The sequence below is a fragment of the Anabrus simplex genome, chromosome 10, assembly GCF_040414725.1.
Source record: "Anabrus simplex isolate iqAnaSimp1 chromosome 10, ASM4041472v1, whole genome shotgun sequence".
Lineage (NCBI taxonomy): Eukaryota > Metazoa > Arthropoda > Insecta > Orthoptera > Tettigoniidae > Anabrus > Anabrus simplex.
The window spans coordinates 117,910,405-117,931,707 of NC_090274.1; the positions used below are offsets into that span (position 1 = coordinate 117,910,405).

A 21,303-nucleotide genomic window follows, 5' to 3' on the forward strand; every position below is an offset into this window, starting at 1 on the left:
AGGATGCTCCTCGTGTTATGTTAAGAACAATGGTTCAATCAGACTGGAGGAGAAAATTATTCTTTTTGAGAAAATGAGGTTAAATTGTTACCTCCCGGTGCGCGATTCAAACTGACGAGCTGCTGCCGTGTTTCAGGGAAGACAAGGGCAGGGAGGGGTTGTAGAGTGTATGGTGCAGCCAGAGATAATGCTTCCCCATACGACTTCAATAGGATTGTCTGTAAGAGGAAATATCCACAGCCCATTTATTAAATAGCCGTAACTGCACACACAGTTAAAGAACACACTTTATTTAAGACACACTTGTCAGTCGAGGAAAGCACCAGATTGTTTCTCTTCTCATCTGTTTGTCGCAGTAAAATTCTATAGCAATTAACATGCTCGAAGATGCGTCGCGATTGTGTATTCCTTCACTCAGAACACTGTAAATTCAATGAAATACTAAACGAAGGAATCAATACGACCAACGATTTGATTACAGTAGATGTTCTATATAGCTCCCTCCTATTTTGGTGCATAGTTCACAATGGTGTAGTAGTGACTCTGTCCAGGATGTGTAATGTGTGGCGAACGACTTGGAAAGCTGCCTGAATTCTTAGTACAAGTATGTCTTCTCTTTCTGAGGGGATCACACAGTAGTTACCGGACATTCCTAACTACAACAGGTTAACAGGAATATAGAATTTAAGTGAGAACTAAATTTCTAAGGAGAAATCTCCCCTACAATGAAAAATTTAGTAATAAAAAAGCAAGAATGATATTTAACAATAAAATAAATATTGTACAATAATTCTAAGCCACATTTAGATGTATCCTAATTACAATAGTTTATATGAAGCAACAAATATTCCTAAATTATGAATCTCTGGAACTTATGAGAATGTGACTTTTCATTGACTATGAACATAACATTTGGTTCCCTTGGTTTATGAAAGAGACAAAAGGTGAAAAGTCTGAATGTAATTATCAGTCAAAGAACAGTGGCCAGTTATTACCATAAATTTAAGGCTTACTAATGAAAGTTAATTGAACATAACCTACGGCATTTTGCTTATTTGATGGTTTCTAGCATTTCCCTTTCACACCGACACAGATAGGTCGTATGGTGATGATGGGCTAAAAATGGCTAGGAGTGGGAAGGAAGCACCTGTGGCATTAATTAAAGGACAGTCGCACTACTTCATTGCTGTAAAATGTGAAACCATGGAAAACATGCACTTCAGGGCTGTCGACAGTGGGTTCGAAATGCAGGCTGATAGCTAAACGGCCTGTTGTTCAGTACCACAAAGAAGCAATTGCTTGAATTCCCTCTCTTCCAATACTTATTGTGAGAGTATCTTTATATGTAATTTCAAACAAAATGTTAAGTTTCTATTTTTAAAAATCAGTGTTCACAGTTCCCCATATTTACATGCACATTTTGACATAAGTTTTCATATACATGTCCAAAATTTTACGATACATGGAGTTACGTTGGAAAACTAAAGAGTAAAGTAGAACCCCAAATGCACATCTTTCAAAATTCTATACAGAGCTTTCCTCCCTTGAAGTCAAGATGGGCTGGCTACCTATGCTCTTCGTTTCTAGGATCGAGGTAGCCCTTACTTCTTCGCAGTTTCTCTGCATGACATTCACCAAGAATCCCTTTACGAGACTTGTCAAGCATATTGGCATCGTAATTACGATAGACCATGCTTCCAAGTTTATGCTTATATTCTTGTAGGACAGTCCAAAGAAAACCGCACAAAAGAACTCTACTCACAAAAACTGCCATATACATTGTTCTTGAGGTGATCAAACTAACGCAAGTTGAACTTCAGTTAGAGTGAAACACTCAAAAACAATTCACTTCAACTAACATTGGTTGACAATGTGAACATTCAGTACCACACGATACAACAAACAAATTCTCCCTCTGAGGTACAGAGAAAAAGAGACAACAATCAAGATATAGGTTTATCACAATAGTTCTATGAACTTTGTCCTATATCACCACAGACCTATCCATATTAAGAAACAATGTATACACTTGTTTGAAGATAAACCGACGTCCAGAATTATTCCATGGAATATTTGGAAGCTAACACTCAGCGAAGTGTAAGAAAACACTAGTAAACTGCACGGTATATGCTCTAAACGGGAATTATGGTTCAAAGGTATCTAGGCACAGAGAAATGCTCATGGGTCAGTTTATCTCCAAAGGGAAGAGATTGGGTTGGATTAAATACATTTCAATGACACTTGGGTGAATTATCAATCAACAAATAGTAAATGAAATGATTATCACTATTTTACTGTAAAACCAATTACAGTATTAAAATTAACAGCTTATATATAGCTGGGCATCTCAGAAAACTGTTAATAATGTAGAATGACACTGCATAAGCACTGTACAAATCTACAGATAGTTTCACTTTAAAGTTCTACACAACAATTTTATCCAACAATGCAATTATCACATCACACATAGGATTTATACAAAATATCAACGCATCAAAATATCAAAATAATACAATTTTAATACTCCTGTATCATTTAAACAGTAGTATATACTGTGGAAAGAAATCCTTCATCTACAACATATTGTATCCGAATATGGCATAATTACAGTTAACATTGAGAATGCCGCAAAAGCCTAATTTAATTCGGCCAGTGGGCCATTTATAACATCTGTGGTGAAGACCAGGATCTGATAACCTTAGAGCAAGTCTCCTTTAAGCGCATTAGCTGCATGACTGCGTAGCGATCCGTTCCTTTTCTCGTATTGGTCAGGAATTTAGCATGCGACAGATATGAATAGCTAACTTTTTCAAGGCTAGCACTGGCCAGCAAGTTTTCAAAACTCTTCACAAGACCAGTTTCGAACCAAGATTTTTAAAGAAGACGTGAAGAAATTTTATGATTGGTTTCCAACTAATCACATGTTCTAGGCTGGGAACAGTTAACGGCAGTGTGTAATCGATGATCAACTTACTCAGCTCTTACTGTACTGCTTTCATACTGCTCTACTTTAGACAACAATTTCGCTTCGCTTTCCCACTACAATCCTACAAGATATTCTACGCCAAGAATTTCGTCTTCTGCAAGACATAACCACTACAATATTAATTCCAGAATATGTGTAGTATGCTTAAATCATCTGAACCCGCAAGTTAAGTGTCGACTGACATTTAAATAGGCGTGGTTGGAGCACCTATTAATGTGCTGTTTTAGTTTCAGTGTGTGTGTGTGAGGGTGCATGTGGGTGAGGAAGCCTACTGTTAAAGGAAGCCTGCAAGACAAGGAACAAGGGGAATCATGATGCTGTTTGCAATAGAATTCTCTACGTTCATCATGGTGCACCTTGCAAGGGATATTCCTTCCGGAATGTGCTACCGAAAGGGGAGATCCCACCACAACCTGAAGGGTGGTAAAGGGACCAATCATGAGACGTCGCCAGCCAGAACTGAATCAACTTCCATCATAAAAATGTAAATACCTTTTTTAAATATTAATTTCCTTTTCAGAAGGACTTCATTCTTGAAATAATGTTTTCTATTATTTTGTGTTGTTACAGATTCTTATCGCTTCTCATCTACTTATTGGTGTTGGTAAATTTTGTGAGTGACTGAAATACACTCATGTCCTTAAAATCCAGAACAGCTTGAAAGACTAGAGATAGGAAGTTCATATTCACAAGACATGTGGACTAGTATGTTCTGAAGAAATGATTAGCATTTGAACCACGTCGAACCTCAGGTACAAGGTCCACATCGATATATCTGTGCACCACCACTGACTGGTATATTTTGCCTGCGGCTCTCATTGTCGCAGTAAACCGAAGGTACTGGATCAGTGTGACTTGAGCAAATGTGCAGGATGCCTCGCAGACATATGCAAGAAAAGTACTGTCAGACGAGTGATTTTAAAAGAGGTATGAGAGAACGTGATACATTTATCTGGGAAATTGTAGCTCGTATACGAAGAAGTGTGTCGGCAGTGCAACAAGTGTGTACAGAACGTTCACAGAAAGCTGTAGAACACGACCAGATGGGTCTGGTCGCACCGCCCATAACACCCCAAATCCAAGAAGATCGAAACCTAATCCGAATGGCATTGCAGCACAGATACGCGCTCTCCTCGGCTCTGGCGCAACAGTGGAACAGTGTAATATATCGTAATTTCAGGAGTGACAGTCCATCCCAGTTTATTTCGATTTGGGTTACCGGCGCATCGTCCACTCCTCCCCCTACCTTTGACTAATGTGCATAAACATGCTAGACTGCAATGGTGTATGAAGCGACATCTCTGAGGACAGGAATGGCAGCAGACAGTGTTTTCAGACGAATCCAGGTTATGTCTGTTTGAAAATGATGGCCGCAATTTCGTTCGCCGCAGACTGGGGGAGAGACATCACACTGACTGCATTCACACAAGACATACAGCGCCAACTCAAAGCATTATGGTATGGGGTGTTATTGGGTACAACTACAAATCACAGTTGGTGCGTGTCCAGGTCATTGTTACCAGTTTGACCTACGTGAATGACATACCCTTTCTGCACGACATCCCAGACACCTTATTTCTGGAGGACACATATCACTGCAAGAACACGTGCTTTCTTGTAGTGACAGAATGTCAGACTGTTGTCCTGGCCCACCTGATCATTGGACTTGTCGCCAATTGAAAACATTCATGCACAATAAGAAAGATAAGGCCAGCACTTTACCCGGCTAAGCTACTCAGCTAGGCAATTAAACTATTGAGTGCCAAAAACACACACACACTAATAATGATAATTGTACCAGGAGGTACACCTCAACCCCGTGCATTTAAATGAAGCGCATTGAAGAACGCTACCTAACACATAAAAATTGAAACAACTAGTGCAAGAAGTTGGAACGTTAGTCAACAGATGTCACTACTAAAGTGATAGAGTAATGTGTTATATTTAGGTGTTCTAAACAGACTGCAATTCTTTTGTTCCTTTTTTTGGTGTATCATAGTTGGCAACAGCTATTTCAAGAAGTTCGGATATTTCTCCACAGACGTCTTTATTAAACAACTGATGTCATGCACTCTGGTGTAAAGTGGAACAATTAGAAATTTATAGAAATTTTGTGTTTATAGGTTTTCTGAACTGAACGGACTTTCTTTGCTTTGGATACTACTAGGTTTTCAACACTTCTTACCCATCCCGCCAGGCTTGGAGTCTGGCAAATCAAAAATTTTGTGTATTTATTTTTCTGCCAATCATAGGCTTTTTGTAACTTTTCGACTGTCCAATAAAAATGATGGTGTGTGTCTGGTCTTAGCCCAGAGCCTTCAAGACCCTTCCTCTCGGGTATAAAAGCTTACGCTTTTTTGAGTTAACTTGTATTACTGATCGTCGTGCTATTGAGTGTGTGTGCTAAGTGAGGAGGCAGGGGTCTCATCCATCGGCAGGCAGAATATCAGCTAAGGTAATGGCCACCATTTTCCATTTCAGTAGTTATGTATACTCCTCTTTCTTCTTCAAAGTTCGAGTAAATCAAGTGTACTTAACTGAAATTCGGGAATAGACAGTGTGACACCTTCTCGAGTTCCCTATCAACTTGTTTTTGAGGTGACTAAGTTTTTGTAACCATATTTTATCCATAGCCTTTTAACTTAAGTTTCCTCCATATAGTCACCTCAGCTGTGTGGGATTAGCCTCTGCATCGTCGGGCCACTTTGATTTCAAGAAGCAAAAGATACCGCCTCCATACTATTTGATTTTTGGGCCAGTAAAATCAATTGAAATGGTCTTGTTAATTGTACGTTGTGCCTAGAGAGGCCAGAAAGTGTAAATATGATTGAGCAAGACTCTCTAATCACTAGTGTAAAAGTTAAAGGCTGTAAGGCTTTGGGAGCGTAGTCTCCTCAGTAGAACTGCAGAGCATTGAGGCTATTTTATAAAAATGTAAAATATATTTATGTGATATTGAATGGTGCCTTTGGAAGGCGATGACTGGTAACCTTTGGAGCAAAGTGCTCTTGAAAATTGTGATTTAAAATTTCCTGTAAAACAAACTGGGAGATTCATCTCTTGCCTATCCAACTAAACGCTACAGTAGTGATGTAGGGACCTTGTAAATTGGGAGCTGGAAGCTCCAATTTTGTAATTAAACATTTCTACGTTTTTCTGTTTTTATATTTTGTACAAACTACCTCTGTATCTGAAAATTTGTTGTTTGTTAGAATTTAATATCTGAAAAGAAATATAACCTTTATTCAAAGTTTTAAATTAATCCTTGCCTATCTTAGATAGACGCATTCAAACCAGCACCTTCTTTCACCTCTCTGTGATCCACGAAAACTCGGCGACAATAATAATAATAATAATAATAATAAATTACGGGATCCAACTCACCTTCATACTGAACACTTAAGATGCATACTTAATAAGAAAAAAAGTTGGTGATGGAATTTAGTCCTGCAGGAGTCTGCGTCTTATCAGAATCACCTACCTGGTAATAAATAATAAAATCCCTGACCCAGCTGCGAATTACCAAATTTTATAAACTTAAAGTAGCCTGCATTACACAGACACACAAATAAGAATTTAGAGGATCCAACCCACCTTTGTACTGAATATTCTACATGCCTACATAAAAAGAAAAAGAAATCTAGTGCCGGATTGTAGTCCTGCAGGAGTTTGCATCTTGTCAGAATTACCCCACCAAGAATAAAACCCCAACTTAACTGGGAATTACAAAATCTAGAATATTTAATTCAGCCTGGATTACACCTACGTGCACATTATTCCTGTAATATTCAGTCACTACCAAGCAAAATGCTTATCCCGAACCACAGACATGTTCCACATTTAGTTGTCAGAGACCAAAGGGGTTACTATACTGTAGTTTCTAATAATTAGGCTCACAGAAACACAAGTTTTCATGCAGCATTTAATAATGGATCAGAAAACTCATGAAACCTAACCAGTTCTTCAAAAAAATTGGGGTGAATCTGTGGATAGGTTAGTATAATTACATATGAAAGGTAAAAGATGAACGTCGAAGAGACATATGCAAGTGCCGGCCAACAAGGGGTATACCATGAATGGTACACGGGGGGAAGTGTTTCGATCTCCGCTACATGCTACGTATATTTTCTATCTTCGCATGCTGTTTTCTCCGACCACGCCGCCGCTGCTTCACTCACTTTACTGCTCTGGTCACCTGCCGCCTGCCTACTCCGACCACCCAGTGTCTCACCCGTTCTTCTCCACACATCGTTTTCTCCGCTTGCTGTGTGTGTTGGTGTTATCCTGATTATGAAGTTCTTATTTCTGGAACATGCTGGCTTTCAGCTTCTCTAGTCATTTCGACGCTTCCATACCGCTATATATCCCTGCATATTTTGTTGTGATTAGAAAACTGAGAACGCAATATAGGGCTTGCCATTCCCCAACAACACAGAATATACAATAGTAAGCAGATCAAAACATTGAAAATTATCGATCGATCATAGTTGCTACTGCTTGCTAAAGGCTATCCATATAGGTATTGAAGCTATTGTTTACTTCACATTTGAGATCACACTTGACTTCTAATGTTTATTCAGTTTTCTTTACAATTCATTCATGGCATAAAAGACATGCCCAAGATTAATGTTATAAAAATTGAAAAATGTGCTTCTAATAACAGATAAATATGGTATGTCCATCTGGCAGAAGAACAAATTTCCAAATTTTTTTCTGAATTCCTTGCATTTCCTGGAATTCCCGCTATTTATCGAATTCACTGACATTCCCCGGTTTCCGGTTTTCCATATGGGTGGACACCCTGTTAAACCCGTATTTGTACGGTGAGGCCACAGTCTTCCTATTTTTGTTGAAGAAGTGTAAAAAGGTTCATGACTGTGTGTTGCCGTGTATGTCTTTACTAGCTGATGTGATAGCCTCCTCTTGTACTAGTAGTCAAATGGGGACGCTCAAGCTTGAAGTCTGCTACAGCTTGAATGTTGAAATTGACTACTGAGGGATGTTTGGTGAAGAATCTGTAACAAGAGGAGGGTAGAAAGATTTTCAAGATTAGAAAAAAGGGTTAAATTTGATGAAAAACGCTGTGTATACATTTACTTACCCCCTCGACATATCTGGTGTGAACTAGTTGCCTTTACAGCATCAGAACGAATGACACTTGCACTTCTTGTATTCTATCTGTGTGGTATTTAGGGAACGGGGTGTGGCGGAGGAGAGGAGATGGGTGGAGCATTGAGTTTATGCGCTGTCTGCTGTAGGCTGAACATTTACACCAATAATGGCACAAATTTCTTTGGAGCAGCTAAAGAAATCAAGGCCTCTCTGCAAAACAACCCACAGAAAACCAACTCTTCACCCAACTGCAGGCATGAGACTGACATGGCATATCATCCCTCCAGCAGCACCACACTTTGGTGGAATCTGGGAAGCAGCTGTCAAGAGTCTCATATGTATCACCTCAGAAGAGTGATGGATTCTTATCGCTTTACTAACAAAGAATGGACCACTCTTATAACACATACTCACATCCTTTCACCAAACACTTTTTAGAGGTGTCTTAATTGTGTCAATTGTCGTTTGTGAACTTTCAACAAGTTTCCTCATTTTAATAACACATATTCCTCTATGTAACACTTTGACTAGAATAATAAGAATCCCGATTTTTATCCCTTAGGCATGAGATCACAGCTGATGATGCCCATGCAATGGGTGAAACATGTCCCCTTAAATTAGTATGACAAGATATAAATCTTGATTTCAAGAACCCAATATGTACTGAATACGTGGATTTCAATAAACTTTTGTAACATTGTTGAAATAATGTATATTTCAATATGGACAAGTCATGAGATTTGTAACATATAATTATCTGAGATTGTTGTAAAGAAACCATGTAGTGAAACTGAAGTCCACTGTTTGTATTGGAGATGAACCCTGTATACAAATGTTAGATGAATGTTGTGTAGGAAACTATGAACTCATATAAAGACTATACGTCCAATCATACATCAAGAAGGCCATCTTCTTGTTGGTGGAAGACTGCACAATACTCCGACACTAGTGGAGTGGAAACATCAGAAATTCCGTTTCATGTCACAAATATAATTTTGATGGCAGAACACCTTCAACTACTTCATCCTGGCACTCAACACTCTGAGAGAAAAGTTTAGGATCTCCTCAGCAAGGGGAACAGAAAGAAGCCACACTCATACACGTCTCAAGTGAATGCAGATAACTCAGACCAATGAATGCGAAATACACAAATGGTGCCTATAACACCAACATACCCATTCCATAAAACTAGCATAGACTATGGCTAGCCCAATTCTAGTAAAAAATCATGTGCAATCGAACAAGACCAGACTGCCTAGCTGCCAAGGCTGTCTAAATAAACATGATAACCGATCTCACCACAACATTCCTCTCCACACATTATCGACATAGTTCCCATAGAGATCAATCCCTGAACGTTTACAGCATTAATGGCACAAACTTCTTTGGAGGAGCTACAGAAATCAAGGCCTTTCTGCAAAACAACCATCAGAACACCAATTTTTCACACAACTGCAGGCATGGGACTGACGTGGCATTTCATGCCTTCTGCAGCACCATACTTTGGTGGAATCTGGGGAGCAGCTGTCAAGAATCAGGTTTATCAGCTCAGACAAGTGATGGACTCATCGCTACACCAAGAAAGAATGGACCATTATTATAACACATCCTCTCATCAAAGCTAAATGATGACCCTTTTGACACTTCTTACCTAACTACATAGCATTTCCTTATAGGAGAGCCAATTACTACACTCTCTGATCATGATTATACTTCCTCTCTCATCAGAACCTTGCCCACATGGCTAAATTTTCAGCAGCTAACCCAGAACTCCTGGAAGAGATGGTGAAATGAATATCTCAATAAATGGGCAATGAAATACCCCATAGCAACATAGTCATACTGAAAGAAGATGACACGCATGCTATGAAGTGGACAATGACAGTGATCAAATGTGCATCCTGGTAATGATTAATTCATTCATGTAACGAATGTTCAGGTGAGTAACGGTGAACTTACAAGGCCTATTCACAAACACTATCCCATACGAAGAATGAAACAGAAAGGCAAGATAACTCTTGAATGGCTTATTTATTAATTGCATGTTTAAGTAATATTGTTCCGAGATTATCTGTGGAACGCAGAGAGGTGAAAGAAGGTGTCAGCATGAATGGGTCTATCTACGATATGAAAGATTAATTTAAACTTTTACATAAATGTTATATTTCTCTTCAGATCTCTAACTTAAAAAAATTCTTCACTAGGTCAAGGAACAAAATGTCAGGTACAAAATAGCAAACAAGAATAGAAACCCAAGGGTTGGAAATTACAAGTTTTGAGCTTCCAGCTCCAATTCACAAGTTTACAACATCACAAATGTTGTGTTTGGTTAGATAACGAGACATATCTCACAAGACACAGTTCAACAGCACCTTGCTCCATAGGTTACACATACGGCCTTCCAAAGGCCCCTCTCAAAATTACACCTATATCAAAAATGAGTTTACATGCTCTTTAAATGCAACCAATGAGGCTGTGCTCCCAATTCCTTATAGCCTACTCAAGGAAACATTACACAAAACCTTACAATTTCTGGCACCTCTAGGCACAACCTACAATTTACAACTCCTTTACACAGGGGTATCTAGTACTCATACTATTGGGCCTTCGTGGAAAAGAAGAACAGGTTAAATTACTGGCCCAAACTCAAAATGTATGGTGTAGTAAAATTGCGCTCATTGAAAACCAAGTTTTAAAACCCTGCTTGGGCTTGTGGCCCGATGATGCAGAGGCTAATTCTACACTACTGAGCTGACTCAAAAGAGAAGTTAATGAGTGAATTCCAGGAGACAAAAAGGTACAAAATCGTAGTCACATCAACATAAATTGAAGGGGAATTCGAGAGGGTAATGCACTCTCTATCCTTGATTTACAGTTTAAGTCTGTATGAAATTTTACAGTAGCAGAAGGAAAGTTTACATTTTCGAAAACAGATGGTTACATAGTTGAACATTAGAAACTTCCCCACAGGTGAGTTTGGGAAGATAGCTAGAGATAGCAAATTGGTGGCCATTACCTGGGCTGATGTTCTGCCTGCCTACGAATTAGGCACCTCGCCTCCTGTCTCAACACACACACACTCAGAATTTCAGACGAGAATAAGACAAGGTAACTAGACAAAGCTGCGGCTTTTATACACAAGGGGAGGGTTCGAGAAGTCTCTGGACTAAATCTGACCACACCTTCTCATTTTATTTGATACTCAAAAAGTTACAAGAAGCTTATGAATGGCTGAAAAATAAATACAGAAAATTTATGATTGGCCAGACCCCAAAGCTGGCGGGATGAGAAGGAAGAGTTGCAAAACATTGGAGTATCACAATAAATGAATGACAAATTAGTTGAGAAAACTTATAAACCCAAAACTTCTTTAAATCATTAATTATTCCACCTTGCACCAGAGTACCTGACCTCAGCATTTTTTAAGGACTTCTATGGAGAAAAGTTCACTTGATGTACACCAAAACAAAACAAAGAAATCCAGTCAGTTTAGGAAACTTTAAAATAACATATTACTCAGTTATTCAGAAGTGACATATTCTGATCCATGCCCCAAATTTATGCATTAGGGGTTTCAAGTTTTGTTCGATAGATAGTGCTCCTTAAGGCGCTTCTTTTAAATGTGCGGGGTTGACATGCACCTCCCGGGACAAATATTATAAGTCACAATGGACTAGTACCATCACAGACCACATTAGGGGGAAAAAGAATATTTTCACTTGCCAAGAGATGGCTACAATGTGTATAGTATACAAGCAAACACTCACAGTAAACAAGCATATCATCTGCAACTTGTATCAACAAACTACTGTATTATTTAGAAAACAATAATTAATATAATCAATAAGATAACAAAGGTGTTTCATTTGGAAACAACTAATAAAATATCCTGTAACAGTAAGAAAACAATGTATCTTTTAGCTACTTTGTGTTCAAAACTAATTTACGAATTCAGAAGTATTATCAGGAATGATACCAGCTTCCAAATGACAGAGTAGAGGTCTTTGGAATAATCCTAACTTCTGCACAATTCATAATGCAAGATCATGGAACAACTTGAAGGAAAAGTGAAAACTAGGTAAGTAAACAGTCAATCTCATAAAAAGGTATATTTTCTGTAGGACTATCAATCATGTCCACTACAAAGATAGATCAAACCCTGGTATCTGTTGAGCCATTTTCTACCCATTTGCATAACCTGACGATGGCTTATCAAATTATGTACATTACCTCAAGAGAGTCTTCCTGCGATGACTCTGGCTCTGTTAACTCTGATTTAACTTCTTCTTTCAGAGCTATCACTTCTGATACATGTTCAAAATTCTCCTGTGGAAAATAAAATATATTAGGTATGCTCATAACACACATCTACAAATACAGTCACTAACAAATAAGCATGTTAATTCATTAATTTCCAGTATTATAGTTACTTTCAGAATTTCACTAATGTTTAAGGAAGATTTCTACCAGCAGAGGATTGTTACAACCAAAGGCTGTATTGAGAATGGAGTTACTATTCTTGCTCACTACTTAACTCAGAGAAAGGATGAGACTGAGAACAAAATATAAAATGGGAAACATTTTCTAGCCATATCAGAAGATATAATACCAGGGATGGAATTGGGGCCATCTCACACAGAATTTGGAAGGAAGCAGCCATAGGCATAAACACTGAATTGTATGAACTGTTTTCATATGTACAATCATATCAATCAAATCATAAAAGTTGTCTGAACCAATTAGAAGCATTACAACTTTTCTAAATGATTATTTGTTCTCAGCACAGAGTTTGTTTATAGACAGATTAAAATAACTTGAAATAATAGAATCACATACTCTACTATGGTTTTGCTGAGATCACAGGGGATACATAAAACATTAAGACAGATCTGTTTCAAATAGCATATTTCAATGACTCCAAGTGTAAAATAAAAAAATTAAACGTCAAAGTCATATAACAGTGAAAGATGTGATGTAGCAAAGCAACTAAAAATGAAATATTTGACTACTACAAGCATGCTATGTACTGTTCTGTGAGGAACTCTGGGGATGAGGACACTGTCAGTGGAGAATCAGCAGTGTTGGAGTGTACATCTGCAGTTTCAGAAGATCTTTTATGATCTACTATGAGACATTTAAATTTCACACTTGGATTCATTAAACCTTTTCAGCATTAAAAGGGGGAAGGGAGTGTGATTAAAAGCTTATGTTCTAACATAACTTCATAATAAAAGTGAATTAAATTAACAAATTCTAGTATATACCTACTTAACACATTCAATATAGAAGAGAACAGTAGCTCAACTAAGGAATGGATGAAAAGGATGCACAAAAAGGACAGTAAAATAATGACAAAGAGGAAAGAAGAAATTCTATTTAATGTGCCTTACGTCCCTAAAGTGTCAGAGCCCACTAAGAAGGAGCATGTAAAAAAATTATTCTCAAAAATCATGCATTCTAGAGCCCTTAGACTTAGTTCTCTATATAACATAGAATGTGACCTGTATTTGAGGAATAAAATGAGCTAATCACTATTCTGTCTGTCTAAAAGAATTCAACATCTGAGCAAAATACTTATTTTGAGAGAACGTACATTCAGATTTTGAGCAATTTTATCCCTCGTATCCCATAGGCAAATCTGCTCTTTCGTAAAAAACACATAATATAATCCAGCACATTGTGGATGTCAGGGTAACCCCGGATAATCACACCTGTATTGACATTATGTTTAGCAGACTGGTGTAACCAGGCTCATAAACACTAACGAAAGATTTGTGATTTAACTTCTTCAACACTAATTATGGTAGGAGTGAGAATTTTTAACATGTGGTGCAAATGATGATGCAGTAGGGTTGGAGGATATTAGTTTTTTTTAAAGTATGATGGGCCATCCATCCTCTATTACAATCAGAGGGGAAAAATAGAAAAGGTGCAACCCCTAAACCAAAGTAATTTCGATACTGACAATAAAAAGTACAGACTAATCCAACCCCAACCTTAAGTTCCTAAGAGTTAGTAGCTTTGTGTAGCGCGTTGTGGTGTATTCCCAGACAAATAAACAAAACAGAGTCGTACTATGCATAGATGCTCATTCAGCAATTGGTGACTGCTGGTGTTAATACTGAGGAAGCACACAGAAAAGTATGCCCCTGCCAAACTTATTCAGCTATTAAGGGTTAATTTCTGATCTGTATAAAGTTATCTGGAATGAGACTTACAAGTGATGCAGTTGTTGTTCCTTCAAGCCAGGCTGGTTCCTCTTTGATCTTTACTTCCAGGTCCATTTCGCGCTGCAACTGAAGTAGTTAGAAGTTACTGGGATTGTTGATTACTTCCAATGACCTTACACTGAAACATAAGCCAGAAAAATATATTACCTTATTGATGTCATTCATACTTATGGTGTTTGTCAACAGACTAAGCAACCACCTTGTAATTTTACATGACCATCAATATTATGATCATACCGAAAAACTCAAAATTTTACATGACTGTTGATATTGTGTTCATATCAATAGACCTCAAGTTTTCCATGACAGATAACTTTGATCACAGCTAAGGACCCCCAGTCTAACATGACTTCTAAAACAGTGATCACTACCATGGGAAATATAAGTTAACATATCTGTCGATATCAATATCATAGTCAAAGGACCCCTAGTATTACATGACATCTTATATCGTATTAATAGCTATATAACATACAGTTTTATATGGAATTGAAACCGACACAAGTTGACCTTTCTTGTTAAAAATCCAATACAAAATACAAAACTTCTTGAAAATTCAGTGACTATACGGTTTGCGTAACACTCTGATCACCCGGGTCCATATATTGGAATCTTCCTACCATTTTTATCCTTTGCAATCAGCTTCAAAACTAACTGAACAAGTTCACAGATATGTTCTATCAAAATTTTCCTTCCCAGGACCAGAATCTCTCAAACCTATCTCCTCTCATCAAGATGATTCACTATCACTTTATTTGAGACATGTTCTATCAATCTGATCTTCAAGAACTGCTGATAACACGGTCTTTAAAAGGCTTCAACACTGTTTTTCTCAGCACCAGTTATTATCTGTGTTTCACTTCCATACGGTGTCATACTCCTTACTCAGTGCAAACATAATTTTTAAATTTTTCAATCTGTTGAACCTAAAGAACGTGATGGAGAACAGATGGGAATTAGGCTGGATTCAGTGATGATATTCATCGATATTGAGAAGACATATGTCAGTGTACAATGGCAAGTGGTCTCCGATGAATTGATATAAAAAAAAGAAGGCAGGGAGAGGTGAAGAACCAATTATAAAAGCCATGAATGAAAAGTGAGTACGTAGTATGAATACTACGATAGGACAAACAAACTGGTTCAAAGTAGAAACAGGACTTCAGAAAGGATGTGCTTTATCCTCTCCAATCTTCATTACAGTCATGGATGAAATCCACAAAACTATACAACACAAAATGGGAACCAAGGAGGCAAAGGCCTCACTCTTTGCAGATGAGAAAGTAATATGTGGAGAAGATGAAATAGAACAAGAACAAGATACTGTATGGAATCAGGAGATGGAGGAATATGGAATGAAAATAAGTGTGGAAAAGAGTATGATAGTAGTGGTGATGAGAAGTAATAGAGAAGGAAGTGGGAATATTGAAGTACATGGAAGACCATTAGATGTTGTGGCAAGCTTCAAGTATTCGGGCAGAATAATTGCAGAAGATGGGAAAATAAATTAAGAAGTTGGAAAGAGAATTGATCAAGCCAATGAGTTTTAGCAATGTGTGAGTTGTATAGTCTGTAACTAGGACATCCAACGGAATGCAAAGAAAATTTTGCAACCCAATGTGTTACACACCAATTTATTTTTTTATTTTTTTTTTGCTAGGGGCTTTACGTCGCACCGACACAGATAGGTCTTATGGTGACGATGGGATACGAAAGGCCTAGGAGTTGGAAGGAAGCGGCCGTGGCCTTAATTAAGGTACAGCCCTAACATTTGCCTGGTGTGAAAATCGGAAACCATGGAAAACCATCTTCAGGGCTGCCGATAGTGGGATTCGAACCTACTATCTCCCGGATGCAAGCTCACAGCCACGCGCCTCTACGCGCACGGCCAACTCGCCCGGTACACACCAATTTTGACATATGCATCAGGCACATGGACAACAACAAAACATGAATGCAGAATGCAAGAGGCCAAGATGAAATTCCTTAGAAAAATAATAGGGAAGGCATAAAGGGATAAAGTCAGAAACATAGAAATGAGGGAGTGAATTGGATTCCCTGAACTGAAAGGCAAGACAGAGACCCGTAAGCTGAAATGGTATGGACACATAATGAGAATGGTAGAGAATAGAGTACCACAGTAAGTATTTACAAAGAAAGTCATAGGAGAAAGACATCACGGAATGGACAGAAAGGGGTGAATGGATACGGTTAGGAGAGTACAGAGAAGAGTGGAGTAAAAGTAGAAAAAATATTCGAGGAAGGAAAGGAGTGGTGGGGAGAGAAAAACTGAGGAGGTTCTTGATTCACATTTCAACCCAGAAGACTGGAAATGGAAAATGAAGAGAATTCTGTTGAAATGAAGACAAAAATTTATACAATACTGCTATCAGCTCATTTCATCGTACAATGCCACCAACATTTACTTAAGTGTCCTTTCTTTATTTTTCTGTGCATGCCATGTCTAATGACACAACCGAGTGGTGTTTACCAGAGTGCCCCTTCTAGGGAGTTCCATGTCAAACAATCGGATTAAATGTTAAGCAGTTTTTATTGTTCCCCAGGTGGTACGAAAATTGTCTATGTTGAATACCTCGAGTGGTGCCTCAGTGAATTCATTTCACCCAACAGCAGTGTTTGTTAGTCACTTGGTGATATTTTACTGGAAATGTAAACATACTGCACTAACAATGAATACTAAAATTTCTCCTACAAGCTTTGTTCCTCTGGCTAACTGAGTCGATTCTTATGCATTGCCAGGGAACAGGTTTCTACGTAAACACATATCTATTCAGGAAACTATGATCAATACTGATGTGTGCTGTGTTTACTTGTTCGGGCCATCACAGGTTAATCTAATAATCTGTTATTGGCTTTACTTTTAAGCAACTACCTTTTACAGTTACCACAGCCAAAATTTATTCCTGAAGATTGTTCCTCCATTCCTGCTAGCAGCTTAATGTTGCACTAACAACTCCAAGGGAAAGGGATAAGATTAGGTATGCAGCAGCATTAATTAAGGTTAATTAACGATAAAATGGGGAAACCACAGAAACGTTTTTTAGGACTGCAGATCCTAGGATTCATACCCATGCAAACTCACCGCTACTCAACCCTGAAAATCTGTTACACACCAATAAATCAGAGAGGCAGCCAACTGTTACCTAAATCATCACAAATAAATACCGGATATAGCTGCTGTGGGGTAATGATGATTGTGATACAGAAGAATCTCCATAACAACACTGATATAACCAGATACAGATATCCTAAATGGAAACCCCTCAAGATTATGAACCCTACTACCATATGTCACAGCATACAGAACAAAGAACAACTCAACATTCACAGCGTCAATATAAAACTGCACACAGAGATAAATAACACAGCAAAACAATAATTAAAATTTCACACCACATATTGAATTTCTTTCTGAAACTACCATCCGCATTTCTTCATCTGCGTTGCTCTTCAGAAAAAAATCCTCATTCCACTAAATTTAGATATACGACATATTGCTACTACCAGGGTGCGGAATCAGAAAGAAGTGGTTGGTGGGGGGAGAAGGAACATGGGACTTAACTACTAATTTTTTTCAGGCAGTACCTGGTGCGGGGTTAAAGTCCCCCTGTTTTTTAATTACCCTCTCCACCCAGAAAAATGTAAATTTGAGATCTTTTTGTTCGAATTTTTGTGTTATAACGGGAATGATAAACATTAGAACGTTATTCCAATCAGTTGAGAAGTTTATAAGTGACTCGCTATCTTAAGAAAGGCCAGATGAGGTGCGAGGTTCCATGGTTTATTGCTTTTTTCATGGAACTTTCCTCTACCAGGGCTATGTGTTGACTGAACAAATTTGTCAGTTTGTACCCTGCTCAAGTGAATATTGTCCTATTGATACCTATAGGAAACACACCCACTCCAAGAAGTACAGTAAATTCGAGGTACTTATAGCAATAACAAGGGAGGATGGACTTGCCAGCATGAAACATCAACAACAGGCTGCAGGTGGGGAGTTGTCACTGCTGCGTTGTTTTATTGCTCAAGGTCTGGCAGACATTTGAATTATTTCTGATGTTTTTATGAAAATATGCCCAGTAAAAATCATTAATTTCAGTAATAAATTATCGGTTCTACATTTTCCTGTTTATTTTATAATGAAAGGAACCCTCCGGGCAATTTTAGTGTGGGGGGGGACCTCTGAGATAAAATCATCGGTGGGGGAGACATTCTTCCCTTCCCCCATCCCCACCACCGCGATTTCGCACCCTGCCTACTACACACAACTTGCAGGCACTTGCAAAGCAAAGGCTGGGAGTTTTCAAAAAAGCAAGCTAGTTATATGCGTATTCATTTTTCATGCTTAATTAAAAATAAAATTTAAGAAAATTAATAACATTAAATATTTAAACTATGTAGAATGCTGAAACTGAGAAAGATTAGTATTGACTTCAAATATTCTCAATTGAGATCTATACATTTAGCAAAATTGAATTATTGAAGTTGAACATTATAAACAGTATAAAATGATAGAAATCACAATACCTCAATGAAGAAAATCCGTAACTCACTTCACGGAATAAGCCGTAGAAAAGGCTATATATGCCTTATTTACCAACATATCAGCCACTTCGAAACAAAACCCCGTATTTGAATGTTGTTTAATCACTTAAAACAAACTCTTGAAGAACAAATTTAATTTGTAACAGTCAGTAAAACAGACTGAATTTAGGAAAGGATGTATTACTAGTGAAAACTGCAGAGTAAGCGACACTTCGTCTTCTCTTGAAATGTGAATGGGCTTGTTATATCACCCAGTTCCAATAACTGTAATAAATCACACTGTAACACTCATACAGTACATAACAAAATACACAACTGTGGGGAGAGTTGTAGTTTAACATATCCGTAATGTCTACAACTGTAGTATGGGACAATTACTGAAAAGAGCACTGGCAGCACTGGGTGCAATGTTACGCTATGTCTGGCTCAAAGAAGATGTGTAAGAGAGGAGTCTCTCCGGGTGAAAAAAAAAAAAAAAACTCGAAAGCAAGTCCATAGGTCTAAACATACCGTGGTCAGCCATGGAAGGAAGGATCAACTGACTGAACTTTACGATCCAATTCTACGTACACTAACGGAAATAAAATCTTACGGTTTTTATACATATATACATGCATTATCATTATAGTCCGCTATGCATTTCAGCGTTCAATCTGCAAGCCTCTGTAAGTTTACCAAAACGGCACGTCGCGACAATCCTCTATTTGCAACTAGTGCCGTGGCCTCATTTAGTTCTATACCTCTTATCTTTAAATCGTTAGAAACTGAGTCACTCCATTGTCATCTTGGTCTCCTCCTACTCCACTTACCCTCCATAGTATAGACTATTATTCCCCTAGGTAACCTATCCTCCTCCATTCGTCGCATATGCCCCCACCACCGAAGATGGTTTACGCGTACAGCTTCATTCATCGAGTACATTCCTAACTTAGCCTTTATCTGCTTGTTTCGAGTACTCTCCTGTCATTGTTCCCACCTCGTGAAGAAAAGATGGTCTGGAGACACACCGATGTAAAGGCAGCTTCGTCTGGGAGCTGACTTCCTTCTTACAGAACACTCTTTATCGCAACTGCCAGCTCACTGCATTAGCTTTAATACACCAAATACAGTGGAGACGATACGCGACACTCTGCGAGATATAGAGGGACAGCGATTTGAGCTCCCTCTAGCGGGGTGACCTGAGAGTTACTGATTCTGTCATAAGAGCACGTATATTTGTTTGTGAAGTTGCATTAAGTTGACATAAGTAAATAGGAGCGTGTGTCATTCCTTTATATCTCCTCTCAGTATGAGTGGAAAGATATCTGCAGTGTTTTGCTGCAATAACTATGAAGTGCAGAAGGATTCGCGGTCATTCTTCCGTTTCCCTCGTGACAAGAAAATATAAGTAGATATTGTATTTGCATATATATTCTTCCAGTTACAAACAGATTTTTATAGTACTTCCCACATTTGAATTGGATAAAAAAATATAATAAGCTTATTTTATTGTATAGTGTAGCAGTTAACCTTCAACACCGATGTGTTGCTGTAGGTGTGATCTGTGGGTTTGATTTAATTCGAGAAAATACATATGCATGTGTGTGTGCTAGTTGTGTTCCAAGTTACCCCATATGGAATGCCGTAATGCGTTGTCAAGCACTGAAGAAAATATAGGCCTAGGTGATTTAAGAAATGTACATATTTGGTTGAAACAATATGATGATGCAAATTTGCTTTACCCTAATGAAATGGGATTGTGCCAAGTATTGCTTATAAGGAAAATTTCAATATTTTTGAGGCTAAATTTATAGATTTTCTTTGTGTTAGTAGGCTTCAAGTTAAAAGGAAAATTGTCCAGCTCTTAAATGTAAATTCATTGAATCATATGTAAGGAATGTGCCGATATTTTTGTTGACAGCGTTTTAATGAGATCATACTATGCTTTCAAACGAGAAAAAAGACAAATCTAGCCGTGAACGTTCAGGCAAGAATGCTAAAGCTAAAAATGTAATGCATAAATGAAAGATCAAGCCCCTTTCATAGCAGTCCATTTCACATCTTGATTATATGTCTAATTTCAGTCTTTAAATAATAACCTATCAAATAATTCTTCATTCATTTACCCAGAATTGCTTTAGCAACTTTGAAGTTAATATCTTAGTAACACTTTCTTTCAGGACATAATTTATTTGTCCATTTCGTATATACATTTCCATTGATTTTTGAATTTAGCGCGAATTTTCAAGTCACGCCACTAGGAGCGCCACTTGCGAATTGCTTCCCATTTAAACAAGGCTAAATACGGAAGTGTTCCGTATTGCCTCTGCTGTATTTGACTACATCTTGAATCAATCTCACTTACTATATTACCATCCTGGGGGAATAATAATAACAATAAGTTAATTTATTAGTTTGACCACCTAATCA

At 37.9% G+C, this 21,303-nt stretch overlaps 1 protein-coding gene across 1 annotated transcript in view; it reads right to left on the reverse strand.

Annotated features, from left to right (window-relative positions):
* Positions 1 to 18,949, reverse strand: part of LOC136881841 (zinc finger protein 135-like) — a 32,145-nt gene extending 13,196 nt beyond the window's left edge. The window contains exons 1-3 of the mRNA XM_068229368.1: positions 18,877 to 18,949; positions 14,317 to 14,446; positions 12,329 to 12,424 (exon numbers count right to left, since the gene is read on the reverse strand). Of these exons, the coding sequence (XP_068085469.1) occupies positions 12,329 to 12,424; positions 14,317 to 14,382 (162 nt within the window). The 5' untranslated portion in view covers positions 14,383 to 14,446; positions 18,877 to 18,949. The remainder of the gene's footprint in view (positions 1 to 12,328; positions 12,425 to 14,316; positions 14,447 to 18,876) is intronic.
* Positions 18,950 to 21,303: the final 2,354 nt, after the last annotated feature.